Below are 20108 nucleotides of genomic sequence, written 5' to 3'. Positions count from 1 at the left end.
AAAAAGTTAGGAAAATTATTTTTTAATGTTTTTTCTGTGTAAAAAGAAAGAAAATTTTAGACCATGCCAAAAAAAAAGAACAATGTACAAGACTACAATCAATATTTTTATTCAAAAATAAAAAAAATTAAAAGTTGAAAAATTACATTGTATGTCATCAAGAAGATATTTTAAGACTAATTTCCTCATTTGTCAGCAAATAAAAAAAATATCTTCTAGAATTTGGCTTTCTTCAAGATCTTGGTGAAAACTCTGAAGATGAGGCCCGGCAGTGGCATGGAAGACAGATTGAGGCCCCGTGAGACTCGACACGCGTCGTGACGGTTTGGTTCTTCGAGCACTTGGCTTGGACTTCTCAGAAACAGGACTAAACACTTCCAATAATTCACCCATGGAGAAATCCAACCTGAAAAAGGAATGTTTTATTGGGATATTTATGATGTTCCACTGACGGCACATTTCTAATATTAGCAGAAGATAGAATTTAAAAGACAATTATTAGTAATAGCCTGCAGTTCCGGCAAATATTAAGACATCAACACCAATTTGTGCTTCAAGATATCTGCTTTTTACACATGGGACAAAAGTCCAGTTCACTGTAACAAGTATCCATTTCTGCATTCAGTAAATACAATTCCTTCATGTGTAATAACCATTCAAATTAGTACTATAGCAAGACCTTTCGGGAAACGAGCATCTCATTGTTGGCTAGCTGCTAGTAGCACTACATCCTCTCAGTGAAAACAGGAAACTACAAAAGAGTTTGAAAGTTTTAGGCTGAAAATATGCTGTAAAAAAATGCTTTCAAAAATTCAAGTTTTAAATATTTATTTTCATCAATCAGCAAAATTCAATGAATGAACACACCCTTGCATTGACATGTTCTCCCTACCATGACAAAGGTGGATAAAGGTGGAAAGATTTCATGTAATCCATGGACACCAGTGAAGATCACAAATCATTGAAGTAAAAGGTTCAGAGCACTGTCTAGTGGGTCTAGATGACCCAACTCCCAATGTTAAAGTGCCTAGGATAGCACAAGGATTAAGGGAATTCGGCTAGTAGGTTCTTCTAAACATCTTGGAGGACTAACCGCAGCTCTGTGGCTGTAGGCTTTCTCACATTGTTCTATCTATTCTTGCAATCCCAGACACACTTCATGATGTTGACAACTTTGTGGTGGTCATCACTTCCAGAACTTCCTGTTCTTTGTCATGCTGAAAATAGTCCTTAATGACTTATGCTGCGTGTTTAGGGTCGTTGTCGTGCTGCAGAATAAAATTGCAGCTTCCTCCCTGATTGTACTGCATCTACTTATATTTCTCAGCATTGATCCATTAATCCTGGCCACATCTCCAACTCCATTTGCAGAAATCCAACCCCAAAAGTTCAAGGGACCTTCAGAAGCTTCACTGCTGTCTGCAGACACCCAGGTTGTGCAGCTCTCCAGCCTTTTGAGGAATAATCTTTCTTCTGCTACAGTTAAAGATTTGAAATCTGGGCTCATCAGTCCAGACCACTGGTTGCTGTTTTTCTGCACCCCACTTTCTATGTTCTCATTCATACTTGAGTCACTTAGCTTGATTTCCATATCAGAGGTTTGGCCTTTTGGGAGCATCTCTTCCATGAAGGCCACTTCAGTAGATGGGTGTACCTGGTTTTCTGTTGGTTCTGAGCTACTGGCACTGCTGACCATCTACTGAATATCTAGAAAATAACCTTGATGTGTCTTTCATCTGCTGGAGGAGGTTTTTGGCCAACCACTGCGTCTATAATCCTCAACACTTTTTTGTGCTTCTTCAAAATTTATTGAAGATCTAGAAACCTCAGTCTGCTTTGAAATCATTGCTGATGCAGTAGCACTAGCTTGTGTCTTGTTGCTTGGCCCAGTCTTACTATGACATGAAACTTTTTCTATCAACCTATCCTTGGTAGCAGAGTTTGCCTGGTCCTCACTCAGATTGAAGCCTCCCACAAAGCTGTTTCTTTTCACTTCATGACCGGGTTTCAGCCTCTGTGTGACATTGATGCACATTAGCACCTGTTCGTACACATTGGTTGATCAAAAACCTGAATATAATCCTATAAAATCTCTGACTTTGTAAAAGTTAACAGTAGATGCTGGTTTGAAGCTAAAAGGTAGAAAGTTCAAATATTGATTTCGCTCAGACTTTTGTTTTCAGACTTTGCATTTTGTAAATTGATTTTAAAAAAAAAGATTATGTACATTTGGGGGGGGTCAGCGTTTTTTTTTAACTCTATAAATTTTGTAAAAAATACAACGGAAGCTTATTTTAAGCTGTAAGTCTGAATGGATGATAGAAAAATGGAATCTCAAACATGGGCTGAAAACACAATAACTCCAAACATTGACTAAATGAAACTGCTTTGGTGTGAACAAATCCTTTTCTTTCCAAAAGTGCTTCCTGAGTTTCAGCAAACACAATTGACTCGTCAAAACCACAGGAGCATCTGCATTAAAACAAAATTTAAAACTAAAAAAAAATAGTAAGTTTCTTGCAGATGTTTTTGAATAAGGGGGGAAGAACCTGGTGATTTTCCCCTAGAATAGGAATGAGTGAGTGTGCAGTGAAATAAATAAACCAAAACGGGGGAGATTAAGCTAATAGAGATTCAATCCCTCAGTCTGGCGGGCTTGATAAATTATTCAGTGTATACACAGTCGAACGACAGCCATTCCAGATACAAAACATGAATTCTTTAAAGCACGCTCCACTGATGTTGCTAACATAATTCTCTGCTCGTTTAAAGCCTCATCGATTTGCATCGTGATGCTCTGCACACAGCTCTCTGAGGTAAAGGCGATCTTTGGGATGCACTTGTTGATATGCATGCGGGTGGTCAGCAGACAGACGCACCGCTGGAACTTCCAATCAGGAGGAATTTGTCTTCCTCCACACGTACATATAGACCTTGATATGTCATGTTTATTCCAACTAACTCGAGGCATCAGCAGCTGCAGCGCTTTAACAGCATGCATTTCACTTTAGCAACATGAATTAATATATGCACATGTTTGAGTAGGAGGGAGGGGGAAGCAAATAAGAGTTAAGTGAACTGAGGGATGATAACTGATGGGGAAGAAAAAAGAAAAAACTGGCGGAATCTGAAATAAGTAAATCTGTCTTCCTCATTTGGTCTGCTGCCTGTCAACGGCAGAAGCAAAAACAAGGGAGAAAGACTCAGAAAAAGAATGATGGGTGTTTGTCTGTTTGTATGAGAGAGACTGGAAATGAGTGGTGCTTTGCGGATGGAGAGGAACGCGGGGTGGGAACGCGGGGGGAGGGACTCGGGGCCCAGTTGCTTCGGCTCGAAATGTGAGAATTTGCATTTTTATTTGTTGATTTATTTAACGGACAGGCCTCTCAAACAGCCATCCATCAACAAACGACATGCCAGTAATGAATAATGCATCACTTACCGGCGGTCACAATCTATAACAAGGGTGGGGTGGGTGGAGTGGGGGTACAGTTTGGGCAGGATGGGAAGAGAAGACAAAAGACAGAAAGGCAAACGGATATTGAGAGGAGCACGGAATGTGGGACGACGAACTTCCCGTCTGGGATCCGGCTTGCATAAAAGATCCATAAAAGTGAATTGCTGCTAGATATTAATCCCTCCCAACAGACACCATGGTAAATCCACTTTACTACTAAATGCATATAAGGAAACCAAATGGACAGTAGTAAAAGTGACTCAAGTTTCTGTCAAGGTTCGAAAGATGCTGCTAACCTTTAATAGCAGGTCATATGGAGGGCGTCTGGAGAGCCCGCGCCATCAACCCCAGAGTAATCCTCTCTGCTGTGCCAGTCAATACAACAATAAGAACCCACAGGGAACGCCACAGAAATAAGACTCAGACCGTATTTCACCTCGATGTAAAAACTGTTTTTTTCTTTTTCTGAAAAGTCGTGCTAAGTGAAATGGAAAATAAGTGCTAGCATGCTTTCAAATAGCTCTCTAAATGTTTGACCACCTGACCCGCAGAGTCCAATAAAATTGTCATCGATGGCGAGTGTCTCTTTTGCAGCTCCTTAAGACCACAGAGCTCCTCTACATACACGGCTTAGCAGCTCCTCCACACTCATAACTTTCATTGCTTATGTGACCCCTCCTGTTCTTTTTTAAATAGCAGTCCACCCCATGTGTTGCCTTTCATCTTCAGCCCAAACATTTATGGAAAAAAAAAGAATAATCATAAAAATACACCACTACACATATTGAGAATAACAATTTGCAAAGCAATCAATAGCAGGCGGCCTGCGGCAGGATAGATGGAGATGAGATGTGTTGGGTTGTGCTGAAAATGTCTCATTATCAAGTAGACCAAGATTCATGAAAAGATTAGGAACGTTACTTAATGTTAAATCCCAGCTTTGGTTTTGCAATTTGCATCTTTATTAAAACGGTTAAGATCAGATGACTGGATGAGGGAAGTGTGATGGGAAAAGCACGGAATAAGATACCAAGCCATTAAGTCAGGGAAAGTTTTTACTTTTCTTTTTGAAAAATAAAAATCCTACAGCTAAACGTTCCTCTCCTCACTGAGGTTGGTCTGAAATGAAAGGAACAGGAGCCAGGTCACTTCACCTTGTGACCACTAGGTGGATTAAGCTAAGCTAACTTTTAACAAAATGTGTGTTTTTTTGTTTCTTCAGTGGTGCACGAGCGATGACCTTCTTTCACCAGACTTTGTGTCATAAGTTTTCTTCCACACAACTAGGAAGAAACGAAAACGTAGAGAACACGTGTTCAATTCTTATTCTTCCTGAAAGAGTTCAGAAGCTCACATGTTGTCAGTCTTGGCAGAAAAAGGGCTGAACTGTGTTGATGTAAAAGACTCCTGGCTTCACTCTGCATTTAGACAGGGTTGGGTCATTGATGTTTTGAGACATTCTTTTTAGCAGTTTAATGCATTTTTAGATCAATGTAGCTCAAGTTTTCTGTCAGAAACAGTGAAATAAACAGAAGTTTGACTGTCACTGACTGTCCTCGATGCAAACCAGTGATTGTTGCCCTCCCTTCACTCTGCAAACTATGAGATACGCGACTTTAAATATTTAAAATTTCACAACTTTTCTTATTAGTATCCATCCAATTTCAGAACTTGATGAATCCTTTTCTGAATCACAGGGCCTCTGGAGCAAACCTGGCTACTGTTGGGCGAGGGTAGAGTACACCCCGAACAGGCCGCCAGTCTGTTGTAGAGTCACACACCCAACCACTGCACCACCTTGCATCCCTTTTTAATAAATCAGCAGGAATTATGCAAATTAGAGGGAGGTTTCTTTATAACAATTAAAAGCAAAAAGCTATTTACTTAAGTAACATCTCAGGCTTGAAGCTGTAAACTCATGGTTATTGACCTTGATTGACCTTTTTGAGTTAAACTTGGATTACACGACTCCATAATTAAGAGTTTACCAGTCATCATAACAATCATCTTTTCGAATCGGGAGTTTTTACCGTCGTCAAGCTCAGACACATAAATCAGCGTAGATTTACACAATGGTACAGGCAAAAAGGGCTTAGCCCTGATCAATTCCCTGTAAAAACTAAAAAGTCCTTGCACAGTCGTAGGCAAGTGCACATGTGCACTCAGTAAAAACACAAGAGCTGGGGTTAATTCCCATTAAGTGACTGAGACTACAGCCTGATGCTCTCCACCTCTTCATGTCTTTCTGGCCATTTCCATTACTGGTTGTGATTTTACCTTCTTCTCTTCCCATTTTTCACTTTATCCAATGTTTTCTTCCCTCAAACACACTTTTAAGACCTCTCCTCTGCTTTCTCTGTCTCATTACTGTGGCAGAGAGAGAGAGAGAGAGAAAGGAAAGGAAGGCCAGAGCGTGCATCCAAGTCTGTTCAATTACACCTGCTGCAGGATCCCTGCTAGGCCAACTAATGGAACACAGCACGTCTCCTGACAGGCTGGCCACAACACCAGCTAGCCCTGTAAAAAGCTTCATTTAGCTTTTCTCCACTCCAAAAGTTAGCCAGACTAAGAAAGGTTGGCAGTATTTAGCCAGCCTTTGGAACTGCATTAAAAAAACACAACAAAAAAAAAACAGATATTTGGTATGATTCTGTGCGAATTAGAATTGTAAATATTTCTTGAAACCATAAGGAGAAATTTTAGAGATTTCACAAACAAACCCAAAAACTACTGCTAATTGTATCCCCTGTGTTTTCCTGTTGCATCTCAAAAATGGCATTAGAAAAAGCCAATGCATTATTAATGATGGTTATTGTTTTGTGCTGTTATGAATGTATGAATATGTGAAAATCACTTATTGTCAAGTCTCCAAGAGAGCGTGTAATGTTTATTAGAGAATAGCTATTGATCAAAATCCTGAATGAGCAAGTCCCACTCTGATCATTATTTTATCTATTTTCACAGTGTTCCCAGGGGTCTTTTATTTATGATTATATGTTTTTTAGCCAAAATCAAAAAATTTGTGTCAATTTCTAGCACATTGTTTGTGCAGAGCAGCAGTAGTTCATTAGAAATTTGCCTCTGAGTTGTGGGCGGGGCTACTGGTGTGGAACAACCCTTTCACTTCCCCCTCCCCATTACTGAGAGCTCTCTGTTTACACCCTCTCTCTGGCTAGCTTACAGCCCTCACTCCAGCTATATTGGAACTATTCGCCTCTGAGTTGTGGGCGGGACCATTGGTGCAGAACAACCCCGGCCAGTATATTTTCTACGTGATAAATAAGCTCCATTTCAAAAAAGAAAAAAAGGAATTTTGATCTTAATGATGTTATATGTGCTCCATCATTAGAAAAATGCCACAATAACATGTTAAATACAGCCTTTTCATTGGAGTAGGTCTTCAAAAAGACTCAACTTTTTAATTATAGATGGGGACTCACTAGGTGAGAGTTTCAGACTTCTCATCAGACATGCAGTTTTATAGACTTATAAACATTTTTCCTCAATGTGTAGTTCTCTCTCACAAACTGTGCTCTTGTGAACAACTATTATAGTTTTTTTTCTATTTCATACTGAGCAGCAGGTAAAACTATACACCTAATTAAAAGCTCCTGCTAAATGATGAGCCAACAACATCTATTATCAATATTAAATAAATTGTTCAATTAATATTTGGTAAAGATTTTTCTTACCTTGTTTCTGAGCTTCTGTGGTTTTCAGAAGCCAAGATGGGTTTTCTTAGATCTTCAGGAGGCTTGGCCGGAGAAGTGGCCATGTCCCTTCGGGGCTGTTCTGATAAGTCCGCTGTTAACACAGAAGACCAGGTTTTTGACCAGAAGCATCAATTGAAAAGCAGTTTTGCAAGTGAAAACCTTTGAAAATTGCTAAAAAAAAAAAACGCTGTTTCAGAAAGATAATGCTCTTGACAGAACAGTGTGATACGGTTTGAGATAACACCCTCTTCTTCATGAAAATATAAGCATGTAAATGATGCAAATACTGCATATTTACCATTTCCACAGGCTGAGGACACCGGTAGGCTTTGAGAGTGTTTTTCATGCAGACTTTGTCCTTCAGGATGTGCTTCTGCATCTTTACACACCCTGCAGACCACAGGCAAATATTTGAAGCTGGCTTTCTAGTGTGTGGCTGCAGCGTTGTATGTGTGGCAGAGTTTGTTTGTTTGATGTGTGTGTTGTGTGTGACTGACTAAAGCTGTTACTTGGTTTACCTGGAGGACAAATCTTGGCAGGAAAGACCCTCCGGCTCTGGAGCTCCATTTCTAGTGTTTGAGCTGCTGAGCTCAGCTTGAGAGTGTTGTTGAATTCTAAAAAAGAAAAAAATGTATAAAAAAGGGGAATAAAAATAAGATTCTGCAATGACAAACATTCCCAAAGTACATGGAAGGGCAGGGTATAACCTTAAAAAAAAAACGATGGAATTGAAAAGATGGTTAGTGTATTGGCTTTCTTAATTCTACCTGCTGTGGTCAAGAAAAGACTGTTTTAGCTGCTCGGTTTGTCTGTTCAGCCTCTCCTCCTGCTCAGCCAGCCGCGCCTGCAGCTTGTCCCTCTCTGTTTCCAGCTGCATCTTCTGCATCAGCAGCTGGTGCCTCTTCCTCTCCCAGTCCTCATGACCCAATGAAGGCCTGGTTAGAGAGTCCATTTTACTCCCGTTGTGTGACCTGTGTGCAAATGTGATTCCTCTTTAATGCTCAACATTTTCCCGCCTTTACAGAAGAAGAAAAAAGTTCCTCCAATAAATGTACAATTTTGAGGAATCGTATGTTTCAAGCACTGTACCTGTCACACCCCCTTTGGCAAAACATGTCGGGGTGGCAAGCCTCAGGACGGGAGCTGCGGTCACTTTTAAATTTCAGTGTTCCACAGCTTGTGCCATGACAACTGCCTTGGCCGCCCTGGCATCTGTAGCATGTGTGTGGCTCCCTGCACCCCCTCCTCTGACTGCCATGCTGCCTGGCTGGCTCATCAGAGGGGCTTAACTCATTGCAACAGGAAGGACACGGGGAGTTTTTCAACATCTGTGCTGCTCGTCTTCTTGTATCGCTGCTCCGACGTGCTTCGGTGGCGGCGAGGCCGAGGTAGGAGCCATCAAAGGCTGAGCCATTAGCTCTGCTCACCGATGTCCTGCCGGGGGCTTCCTCGCTGCCGAGCACCTGGACGGAGAACAAAGTCGCTGTGTGTGCCTTTGGCCAATTTAGGAAACCTCTGAAAACCTGACAGGGTTTTTCAGCCAAAACAAACTGCTCCATAAAACTTTCATTTACAACAAGGCAACAAAAGTGGAATTTACCAATACGACATTAGGACTCATTTACAAATCTAATTTGCTAACGCCGTTATGCACTGTAAAAGCTCCCCATTTGTTTGCAAGAGCTGTTGAGTTTCCAAGTGCTGCCAGAGCACAGCTTATGTAAACAGCCAGTGCCTGGATGCTCAGATGCAGCACACAGATGCAGGGCACAAGCTGCCTTCACTGCAGAGCGGCTGCTGCGGCCATGGCACCAGATAAAGGCCCGCAAATCATCTTTCAAAACTGGACAGCTGCCACGGGATCAGAGAGGACAGGTTTAAGCTGAGCATGAGTGGCAGTTAGACCAAGGTTAAGAACATTATGGAATAAAGATACTGAGAAAAGCCCACCTTGCAGCAGAAGAGACTGATTTGTCGATGCTCAGAGAGCACACATTATTTAGAGCCGCTTGCTGGACAATAACGTTGTAAAGTCCTTTCACTAAAGCCAATGTTACATCTGATGTCACAGTGAAAGAGTATGAAGTTTATACACAGAACATTGTGGTGCCAGGGCTTTTGTTTGACCATTTCCTTCCATGTCTGCATGTCATTACTGCAGCTATTAACTCCTTTACATAGTTTTTATATGTGATTGTCTCTTTCCTGTCAGATTTGACCCAAAGGAGTAATGACAGACAATCACCTTTTAAGGTCTGATTCTACTTTCTATTCATCCATTCAAGGGGGTTTACCTCTCCATAGGAGAACAAACGCAGATCCAGTAGGTCACTGTAAACTGTTGGTTCCTTATGCAGACAATACCATTGACTATTTGTGAGAACTGGACTGACTGTGATGTCACCCATAGAAAATGACTTACCACCAGCTCCAACCAACCAAAGTCAATTTAATCGCCGTTTTTTAGCGATGCAGATACTGTCATGTTGGAGCCAGATGACATCAGTAAGCAGTGACTGTTCCGAGTCTGTGAGTCAATGTTTCTATGGCAACAACTCTTACCAATCAGGAGTGAGCTTGTTGGAAGTCTACACCCTTACCACTTGAAACCGGGCTCAGGAGAATCTGTCAATTAAATGTTTCCAACTTTCAGCATGAGACCACATACTTTTTATAAAGGTACCAGAGCAACATTTGTGTGTGTGTGTGGGGGGGGGGGGGGGGGGGGGGGGGTTCTTATATACAGTCCATTGGCAATAGTTAAAACACAAATTAAATCATTTGGCCTTATTGAAGTGATCTGGACTCACTTCTGTGTTAGCTTGTTTGCATAAACTGGTTTATAACTATCAACCCTTTCCTCTGAAACTTACCCCACTGGGTGGAGCGGGCTGGCTGAGCTGAGCAATGGACTGGTTCAGCTGTGCTTGTTGCTGGGAAAGATATTGCTGGTAGAGCCCAAGCAATTCCTGGCACTCTCTGTACTGTCGCTGTAGGCCTGGTAGATCCAGAGTTAAGGAGCTCATAAAGTAGAAAAATAGACCATGATTTAAATAAATTGATATCAAAAACGGCTTTTGCAGTTAAAATATTTTGTGATGTAAATCTATCAGAAATCCATAAGGAAAAGGACGAACTCTACTGGGAAGGAAAAGCATTTTGTCAAAGAAAAGCTTCTGTTGTGACATTAAAAAGAGCAAATTGTGGCTTTAGGCTGACAATTGAAATGAAAGTCTCCTTTTATCCATGGAGAATAAACAGGATCAGGAAAATGGTGAGAGCAGCAATTCTGCAAAACAAAGGGTCCAGCAAAATATCAAAAATCTTGTGGCACGGAGCATTTTCGCCATCTGGGTCGAGCCGAGCTGTGTCGAGCTGACGTGGGTTGTGCCACGCCAGGCTGCTCGCCAGACAGAGAGCTGGCAGCTGTGGGACAACTAATCTGAAGCGAGACTACCGCCGCGCCTCAGGAGCCCACTAATGACAGTGGCAGCCCCACACAACACAAACACACACAAAGATAATGAGCGCAAGACTAGAGAGACTGCACACGGACGCCTCGGCACACGCACAACTATCAAACATGGTTTGATTTCCTGGTGCAACGCACACAAAAACAGCTAAATCTGTGAGCAAATTCCCCACCTGCGATGCAAACACAAAAACAGCAATAAAACACGTAGTACACGAAGCAAGTTGTACACACATCTCCTCACACAAGATGAGTGTAAAGCCTGCTCCTCCAGGCCCCATCTTTTTATGATAGGGGTCCTGCTCTAGCAGCTGATGACTTTCACAGCATCCATTCAAAAAAAGGACTCCCATTTCAGGAGAAAATCAAAGTTAAAAGTAGATTCTTATTGAAGAAATAGTTGGCAGAACACCATATTAGAAAACAGTTGGGTTGTTAAAACCCTTTAATCAGACAGGAAATTAAAAAGAAAGGAAAAAATCAGGGATGGCTTGAAGGTAAAAGACCAGACGATGTAATACAAGGAGGCGGCATCCTTAAACACTGCGAGGGCTTTTAATGAACCAGGGATATTCAAATGGACACACATGGCACCATTCTGAGTGACCCAGAGCACAGTAGTTAAAAAAAAATTATTATATTAATCTACATTTTAATGTATTAAAAGTCAAGTCAGAATTTACTACATGTGTCGGGTCCATGAAAGCAGCACATCGTAAACTATAGCAACAGAGGTGTTTTTTTTTTACTTTTCAAATATAATATTTAGAAAATAATTTTAAAAAATAAACACTCTATTGTCTTTGAACCAACACCTAAATGATCCGATTTTTGAATTATCAACAATTCAATAACAATAGTTAACAAATATTCTGCTTTTTAACCTTCATCATAAAAGCATATCCGTCAACGTAAAAGTCCCACTCTAATAATATATTGGACAAGTGTTCCCAGTGGTCTATTAATTATGATTATGGTGTTTTAAGGCAAAAATCTGTATTGCTTTCTAGGTCATAGTTTCTGTAGAGCAGCAGGAGTTCATTAGAAAGAAATATGGAGTCACTTAGACTTTCTTACTATTTACTATGAAGTTCTGCCTGACATTATTTGCACGTTTTCAGCAGGAGCATACACAGCTCAGGAAAAAGTGGGACGCCCATCTATGTTGGTAATTATAATATAATGCTCTACATTTTCATGCATATTTTTTGCTAAAGTTAATTGTCAGGTATATTTCATTGCTGAGATTTGCCTTAAAGTAATATTGTTCATGAAACACTGTAAAGGTACCAGAATTGCATCTTCTTGAATGGTGGTATCACCCATTTTTAGGTAACGTAAGTAGATTTCACACGGTTAATTATATTTCTCTGTTTTTTGTTCATTGGTCGAAAAAGTCTTGCAGACGCTGATAAAAAAAAAAAAAAAAAAGCGTGGCAAGCATCATTTTTACTTGGCTAAAATCTGCATGTGTGATTTTCAACCCACTGGTACAGTTTACAGACTTAACATAGTTTGAAAAACAAGCAACCCGTTTTATGTTCACCTTTTCTTTTGTTGAAAGGTTGACATTTTGTTTTTACCCTGTTGTACCAGCCAATCAGGATGTGTGCCCCACTTAATTTTTGATATTTGAAACTCCAGCCCAGCTGAATTTGTAATTGAACAGCCCCAGTTTAAACCCTCCGTCTAACTCAGACTCCCTTTTGCCTGCTCTGATCTCCATGTATGCAGTTCTATATGGAAAACCTAAGGACATCACAAGGGCATCACGTCATGTAAACTGCACTGGGAGGTCTGCTTATGCAGCATGATGGATCTTAAAGGGGATCAACTGAATATGCTCTCAAGCTCCACCTTCAACTAAGATTTGATACAAAGCTTCAGAAAGAAAATGCTATTCAAAACTGGACTTAATGGAAGTGGAAATCAAAAATACTTGGATAATGTTTATCTATGTCATGAAAGCCAGCAGCCTGCAGCATCACAAAGGCAACATGATTATGTGTTGACAAGGTAACCGTCTCCGGACAGCTAGTGCTAGGTAATCGGAGTGCTGCAACACTGATAAAATCCCACCTCTCAAGCTGTCACTACACTAAACGTGCTTCTTTAACAGCCTTGGACATAAGCCAATGGGGGCAAAGCAATTGGCAAACCCCTTTACACTAGAGCTGCAGAGTGTCGACAATGACTTACTCCTCCCCCTTTGCTCCAAAAATACTCAGAATCAAGGGCTTGGACCGAAGAGCTTTCAGACGGGGCCCGTCAAAATGATTCACTTCCCTGTCAGGCCGGGGCTCAAATGAAATAATGAAATCCACTTCAAGGTGGAACAAATTTGCACAGGAGGGGGGAATATTTTAAAGCCTGCTTTAGCACGCTGTGCCAAACAGATTGACCCCGAGCGGGGATGCGAGGGGAATGGGGGCGGAGACTGATGTGTGCAAATGTGCCAGGAGTCTATCACAGTGTGCGAGGGAGAAATGGCAGGATTTGCGAAGGGGGGAGTGGGTTTGTTGAATTGAAACTGAAAAAATGAATCTGAAGAATTGAGTCCAGGACAGGTTTGTGAGTGTCACCCTTATCATAAAAAATAACCTACCAACTCCTTACATTAGAAAACCAATTCTGAACAAGAGAATTGGCAGGCATCTTCAAGATTCATGATCATAGTTGAAACGTTACAGGCTAGAGGTGCAGAACAGTCTAATCAACAGGAATCCATTTACATAGAATGCCTATTGAACACTGACTGATTTGACAAACTTTCCTGAGCAAATATTGCAGAGTTTCTTGCCGTACACGTCATCAAACTTCAGTCATACAACTTAGATGTTCCAAAATAAAACTGATAATTAAATAAATAACTAAAAATCATGTAAATGTTCAGAGCCTGAATGCATACATTTAAATAAGACACCAGTCGGTCATTCATTTCTGTTTAAAAAGGCAGTTATAGTACATCTATTGTTCATAATGTACAACAATATTCTTTATAACCATCTAAATTCTTCAGTCTTTGAGTTCTTCTTTTTTATCTATCTTTTATTATCTCTAGGTGCATGACGCTAGAAGTCATATACGCTGTTCTTTGAGACTGAGCTCAACTGGATGCTTTCGTCCAACATGCAAACACGCCTCAAGTGTAAAAAGGAAAAAAATAAAATAAACCTTCCTATCTCAAGAACATATTTAGTCCAATATGTCAGTCAGCTGCAAATGCCAAACGAATATTCCACATTTCAAGGGTGCCTTTCTTCCTCGTCCGTGGTGGCTTGGGGCAGATGTATAGGCCGACGTTCTTTATACCACAGACAACCCTGAGTGTCGGTTAGATAAGATAAGCTGAAGCGTAATGGAATTAGACTTGACAAGACTCTCACTCTGTATTTGCCTTTGGTGTCTCCTTAACCTTTCGAAGAAGTGCCGGAACCTTCTCCCTAAGAAGAGCTTTCACGACTCTTGCACACTTTAAAAGACTATGTGTTATTCTCCCCCCCCCCAAGGTGCTTGGATATGAACACATTTTGCTCACAAATACTTTTTTAATGGAGTTTCAAAAGTTTGGCGGTAATGCCAAGTCTTCAAGCCAAAGGGTCTTTAATGGAGTTTTGCTTTTTTTCTTCTTCTAAATTTTCCTGACTCAATAGCCAGTTAAGAACTTTTGAGCTGCTGCAATTACTTTTCATATTTTTGCAGCATGAAGCTTCAGCTTCTTGTATGACCAGTTCATTTTCCTATCGCAACTTTCGCACTTACCTCATACCAGGCAATAAAAATTCAGCTAGTGACCCATCTGATCTCATTCCACACAACAGAAAGATGTTCTGTTCAACATTTAACAGTCGGGGAAGGTCAGAAAAAAAGAGCGATGAAAGCAAATACCATGGTTCCCTCAGTTAATATCAAAATTCATCTTTAGACAGAAAGATGACTCAGATGGTCTGAGCCACGGCTCCAACCATGAAATTGATTCTGTACACAGCGGTGGATAAACTACAAGTACTTGCAAAGAACGACTGAAGCAAGCATGGGATCATTTAAATGCATCTGTTTCTTTGCCTTTGTGTCAGATTGACAGGTCTGGCCCAAAGGCTGTGAACGACTTCACGTGGGACAACACTGCCCCCTGCAGACGTCCCTTGAAAACAGCAAACAAAGTGAGACTAGACTAGTGTTGAAATTGTGTTTGAACTTTTTAACTATACTTTGTTAGAATGGATCAATAATTTCTACAAGTGACTTTCCTTTAGAGTCAATGAACTTTTTTCATGCGCTTTATGTATTTATTCACATTTCCACCACTTAAAGATCCACTCCAATGAAAACTGTGTTTTAGGTGTGTTTAACATGGACCTGCTGCATTTTTCTGACAATGGAGGACATATAAAGAAAACTTAGCTCACAAAATGCCCATATTTAAAATTTCTGAATATTTCTTTATTAAAATCATTGTGAATCAGGAGCAGATGAAAAAAATGCAGTAGGAAAAGACTTGTGACTTAGAAACTACAATCGTCAGGTCAAAAGCTCCTTGCTCCGCCCCATTATGATGCATCCACTTTTAGACAAATAGATCCATGTACGTCTTTGTTTTCCTTGTCTGAGCTGACATCTGGCTCAAAACTGTACAGCAGAATAACGCCAACATTGCTCGCCATTTTGTTGTGCCAGTGGTGTTAGGTTAGGGAAGTGAGGGGCTGTAAGCTGGGGGAGAGTGGGGTGGATGGGGGCGGGGTTACTCCAGTCCCACCAAAACTCAGAGGTGAATTTTTAATTAACTACTGCTGCTCTGCAGAAGCTATGACCTAGAAAACAAAATAGTTTTTTGTGGCTATAAATGGCATAATCATAATTAAAAGACCACTGGGAACACTTTTACAAAAGACCAAAAGATGATGGGAGGGGGACTTTAAGATGCACCTGAGATTATTTCCTTGAAAGGATACTCTCCCTCTCCTGTGCTATGGTCAGATTCTGCTGCTCCAGCTGCTGGATCTTCCGTTCACAATTCCCCTGCTCGTCTTTCAGCCGCTGTACCGACTCTTCCTTTTCCTCACTAACTCTATGGAACAGGAACAATCGGCGTGAAAAGAGGAGTAGATTATGCACAATTTATCAGAGATGACAACATACGGACATGTAATGTTTAAAACAGGTACGTATCACTGCAAAAATGTAGAATCAATTCAATTCTGAGCAGGAAGTTTATCATTGGATTAAATAATAACAAATAATTATTTATTTGCTAAAGTTTCTGTCTTGTTTGGTTATGAAAAATTGGTTTCACAAAACTTTTTCAAATAATATAGAACTTTAATGAAATTATTCATTTTTACGCAAAAAAGAGACAAAAAAAGAGCTTTGTTTTCTATTCCTGAAAAACAACAAGAGGCCGTTTCTGAAGATCGTAGAAGAATCAATATTGCTTTTTCCAATTCAGATACTTTGTTTTCTAACCTAACCTTAACATTTAACTTATTTGTTACAAAGTACAAAGATGGTACAAAGATTTGATAGATTTCCGACAGATGCTGCTGCTGCTGCTTACCTGGCTAATTCCTCAATGAGATTTGCAATTCTCCTTTTATCTTCAGGACAAAGGTCCTTCAAAGAGACGTCGTTCTTAGCTTTGTTGCTTCCAGGCATCATCTGAGTAAAAAAAAAAAAAGAATTTAAAAGTCATTGTGAGTTTAAAAGAAAATACATTGTTTTGCTAAAATAATGTCAATAAACAGAATCGTTTAAGAATAATCTCCTTGATGAAAACTGCAAAGATTTAAAACTTTGTTTTAAGACTTTAAAGATTTTTCACCAAGTTTTACGTTGTTTTAACTTTTCCTTACCTTTCCAAGCTTTTCTCTAAATCAGCACAGTTTAGAATATTTGTCTCATTAAGAGCTAAGATCTAGAAATAAGGAAATTATTATTAAAAACCTATTGCTCCATACTCTTGGCCATAGAAAAACACGATTTAAGACAAAAAAAAACAAAAAATGTGTGATTTAAATCATGTTCATAAGTCAGTTAAATGCCTTTTATTAAACAGAATTACATAATAGTTAGATTTTATGAGGATTAATTATAATGGGCATCTTGTACTAAGATCGTAATCTAACTTTGTTCTAAAATGAACATTTAAACTTAATACACTATTTTTTGTCACTGTAAATCAAAATGAACTACAATCATGTAGATAAAAAGTCCAAAAAAACACAAATAATTTGCTTACAACTAGGAAAAAAATATTTATTATTGGGCTCTAAAACATTTACTTTAAGTAATCCTATTTCACAGTTAGCTTTTTTAGCATATATTTACTTTTTTGAATGTTTGTGTGGAAGTCTTTATTAGATTTTGAAATTGTATTATATAATTTATCGTTAAAGAAAAATCTCCTACTGCATGGACAGATATTTTTTATATTTTTACTACTTTCTTCTTTTTGTAAGTCTTTATCTTTTTTTTTTCTCTTTATTTGAATTAGGACAATGCATATTTGCATATTAAACAATGTTTCAGCAGCTGCTTTAACATAAATATGCCAGAATTATTACAGGAGCTAAATTTCATCTGTTGTCCTAGAACAGGATAAAAATATCAACAATTACATTTACAACACAATGAAATAGCACAATATTAGAGGTAAAAATATTTACAAAGGTTATTACAATAAAAAGCAAGTCTAAAAATTCCAAGACAGTCACAGAAAAACAACAATAACTAATGTTTGCAGGACTGGTTTGTTTTTAGCCATTGTTTAAGAGCTGTTTGGAAGGTAGGGTAGTTTTCCCAGTTCCTAATGTGCTGTGGCAGCGTATTCCATAACTGTGTGGAATACGCTGCCACAGCAGTGAACTGTTGTGGTTTACCTGTAACACAGGACAGGAAGTGTGAGGAGAGTTGGGAAGGATCTGCTCTGTCGGCACAGCTGAACTCCTATGGAGTTGAACTTTTTCCTTCCTGTATGTCCCAGAAATATTACTTGGGGGGTACAACTGTTTGCTGCCAGCTGTGTTTTGTGTGGAGGGATTCTTGCAGAGGGAGACCCGCTTTACCGACGTCTTAGAGCCTCTTTTGCCAGATCCGTAGCTGCTGTCTGATCCCAGACTGAAAGAAAGAGCTTTGACAACTCTATCCACTCCTAAAAAAAACAGTTTGTTCAGAAAAATATTAGAGGGGAAAAACACTGACGGTATGCTACAGACTCACAACACTTACCAGGAATGAATGCCAAAGGCTGCTCTTCGTCAGACACTTTAACACACAAGAAAAAAAAAAGTCACTGTGGTTAACAGAGTTTTAAAACAGCTAAAGTTCATCTTCACATCATCAATGCAGCAAAATTATTTGACCAGAAAGTCTTTTCAACTTGAGATTATACGTAACTTGGTTGCTGTGCAAATCATTATGCCAATCTGAGCAAGTGAGAGCTTATTTTGTATTATTCATATTTATTAATAAGAAAATTAGTCTAAAATTAAAAGGAGAATTGACAACCAACAAGTTGTTAGAAGGACAATTGAGTGGAAAATGTCCTTATCTAATAAAACATCAGTGAAAATGGTGTAAAGGGTTATAAAACTGTGGTTAAATAACTAAATGTAAAAGACATCAGTGTTGAAAAGTAAACTAAAAAAAGAATGACACTACTATGAAAAAAAGGTTTTAGCACTAAGTAAAACCTGCAGTTTCAGTATTCAATAAAGTAACTACATAATAGAAACAAACCATGCATTAAAATTCAAGTAGCTACAGGCTACATGCACACATACATGGCTCTAATACAAAAAAGAAACCGGTAAATAATCTTACATACAGAAAACAGTATTATTAAAACACAGACTATGGACTTTTTTTTTTTTTCTCTCTCAAAAGTTAAAAAATGATGTCTTTGCATACCTTTTTGCATCAGCAATTAAAATATATGCAACAAAAGTGTAAGAAAAAGGTCGTGTGCAAGAAAAGAAAAATGCAAGTGCAGAATATATTTATGCTTTTATAATCTCAATTGGTCTTTGTAAAAAAAAAAAATTAATAAGAAGATTTGAAGTTGTAAGAAAAAAAATCAGCAAGTGTACAAAAACAAAGGAAAGAGTTCTAACTAAGGCTTCGCATAGACATTTTTCTGTCTTCAGAAATGTTTTTCAGGTCCTAAAACAGCACATACACATGCACCCATGTTTTAATTTTAGCACACGTGCATTTCCTCCCCATGAAAAAATATCCCAGTGCAGTTTTCAAAGGGAGAAGACCCACATGGTGCCTATGGGGAATTTTAAAGCCCTATTTTAATAGTACAAACACTAATAAGTGTTATGCTATGGAGGGAATCGAGTCCTATTTTGAAAGAGACAGAAACTATCCATTGAATCCATAGACAGTATTGAATCACAAAATCATGTGACCAATGCTCTCTTAATTTGACCTTAAAAGATATTAAACTTAAAATGACTTCAAAAAGAGATATCCATAATAAGGCTCTATTGCATTTGAAAAAATGTAAATAAGTCATTAAGTTGGTGCAAAAGCCCTACTTAATTTTTCATTACTTGTTTATTTCATATTATTATAATTCAATGATATGGTTTTGATCATGTATGTCACTTTGTTCTTTATATATATTTTTTAAATCCCCAAATGTAAATTTAAAAAATAGAGTCAGTCAGTACATCCATTGAAACTGGGTTTTGGGTAAATACTGTCAACTACAACTACTACTAGTAGTACTAATACTACTGTATTTAATGTTTGGGTAAATGCTGTAAGTTCTGGTGTTTCTTAGTGTCTTGCTTTTAATTAAAATGAAAAATTTTAAATGAAAGCTGCAGGGATTTTTTTCTTATGAAATGTCATGCGTGTGTTTAGCGCCAATTTGAGGACGATTGAAACTTAAAATTTGATTATTTATCACGGATAAGCGAATTCTTGTTAAAGTAGGCTACAACTAGAATGAAAATAGTCTGTCTGAAAAAGTAAAAAAGTCAGAATGTGAAATTCGTCTTTTGTTTGATATTGGGAACCCTTGCGTTCCTTTTTGGCGCATTACCTCAACGCAGCTACGTCATCACGACATTTGGATATGTTGAGAAAAGTCAAGTGTGGGGGAAAAAATGGGTTGATTGGGTGATTTCCACAGCAATTTCGATTACAGTAACCCCTGCAACAAAACGGAGTGTCACTTGTTTAACCAGAAGAGCAGTTCGTTTGTGTTTCACTTCCTCTCTGATAACTTTTTGTCACTTCTTAAACACAGAGAGACACATTTCAAACGTTGAGCAACTTCGTACAAGATTCGTAAACATGAGACTACAACTGACGCTAGAACAGTTTGAAAAAAAACACCAACGCATACCGCAGTTCTTCCAAAATATGCCCGAGTTTCCAGTCTCTTCTGTCGCCGCCGCCATGTTGAAACAACCGCCACCACTCCCAAAGAACCAAGCGTTGCTAAGGAATATTA

General features: G+C 39.0%; 1 protein-coding gene across 1 annotated transcript; it reads right to left on the bottom strand.

Annotated features, from left to right (window-relative positions):
* Positions 1-88: 88 nt before the first annotated feature.
* Positions 89-20102, bottom strand: kiaa1328 (KIAA1328 ortholog). The gene is made up of 12 exons (XM_004068878.4): positions 20001-20102; positions 17867-17902; positions 17518-17789; positions 16197-16297; positions 15595-15710; positions 10044-10168; positions 8260-8633; positions 7938-8141; positions 7689-7784; positions 7469-7560; positions 7150-7261; positions 89-406 (listed from the first exon to the last, which is right to left on the bottom strand). The coding sequence occupies exons 1-12, from the start codon at positions 20053-20055 to the stop codon at positions 193-195; spliced, it is 1797 nt and encodes a 598-aa protein (XP_004068926.4). The 5' UTR covers positions 20056-20102; the 3' UTR covers positions 89-192.
* Positions 20103-20108: the final 6 nt, after the last annotated feature.

Source organism: Oryzias latipes, chromosome 5, assembly GCF_002234675.1.
Source record: "Oryzias latipes chromosome 5, ASM223467v1".
Classification (NCBI taxonomy): domain Eukaryota; kingdom Metazoa; phylum Chordata; class Actinopteri; order Beloniformes; family Adrianichthyidae; genus Oryzias; species Oryzias latipes.
This window is presented reverse-complemented; position numbering and strand designations above follow the sequence as displayed.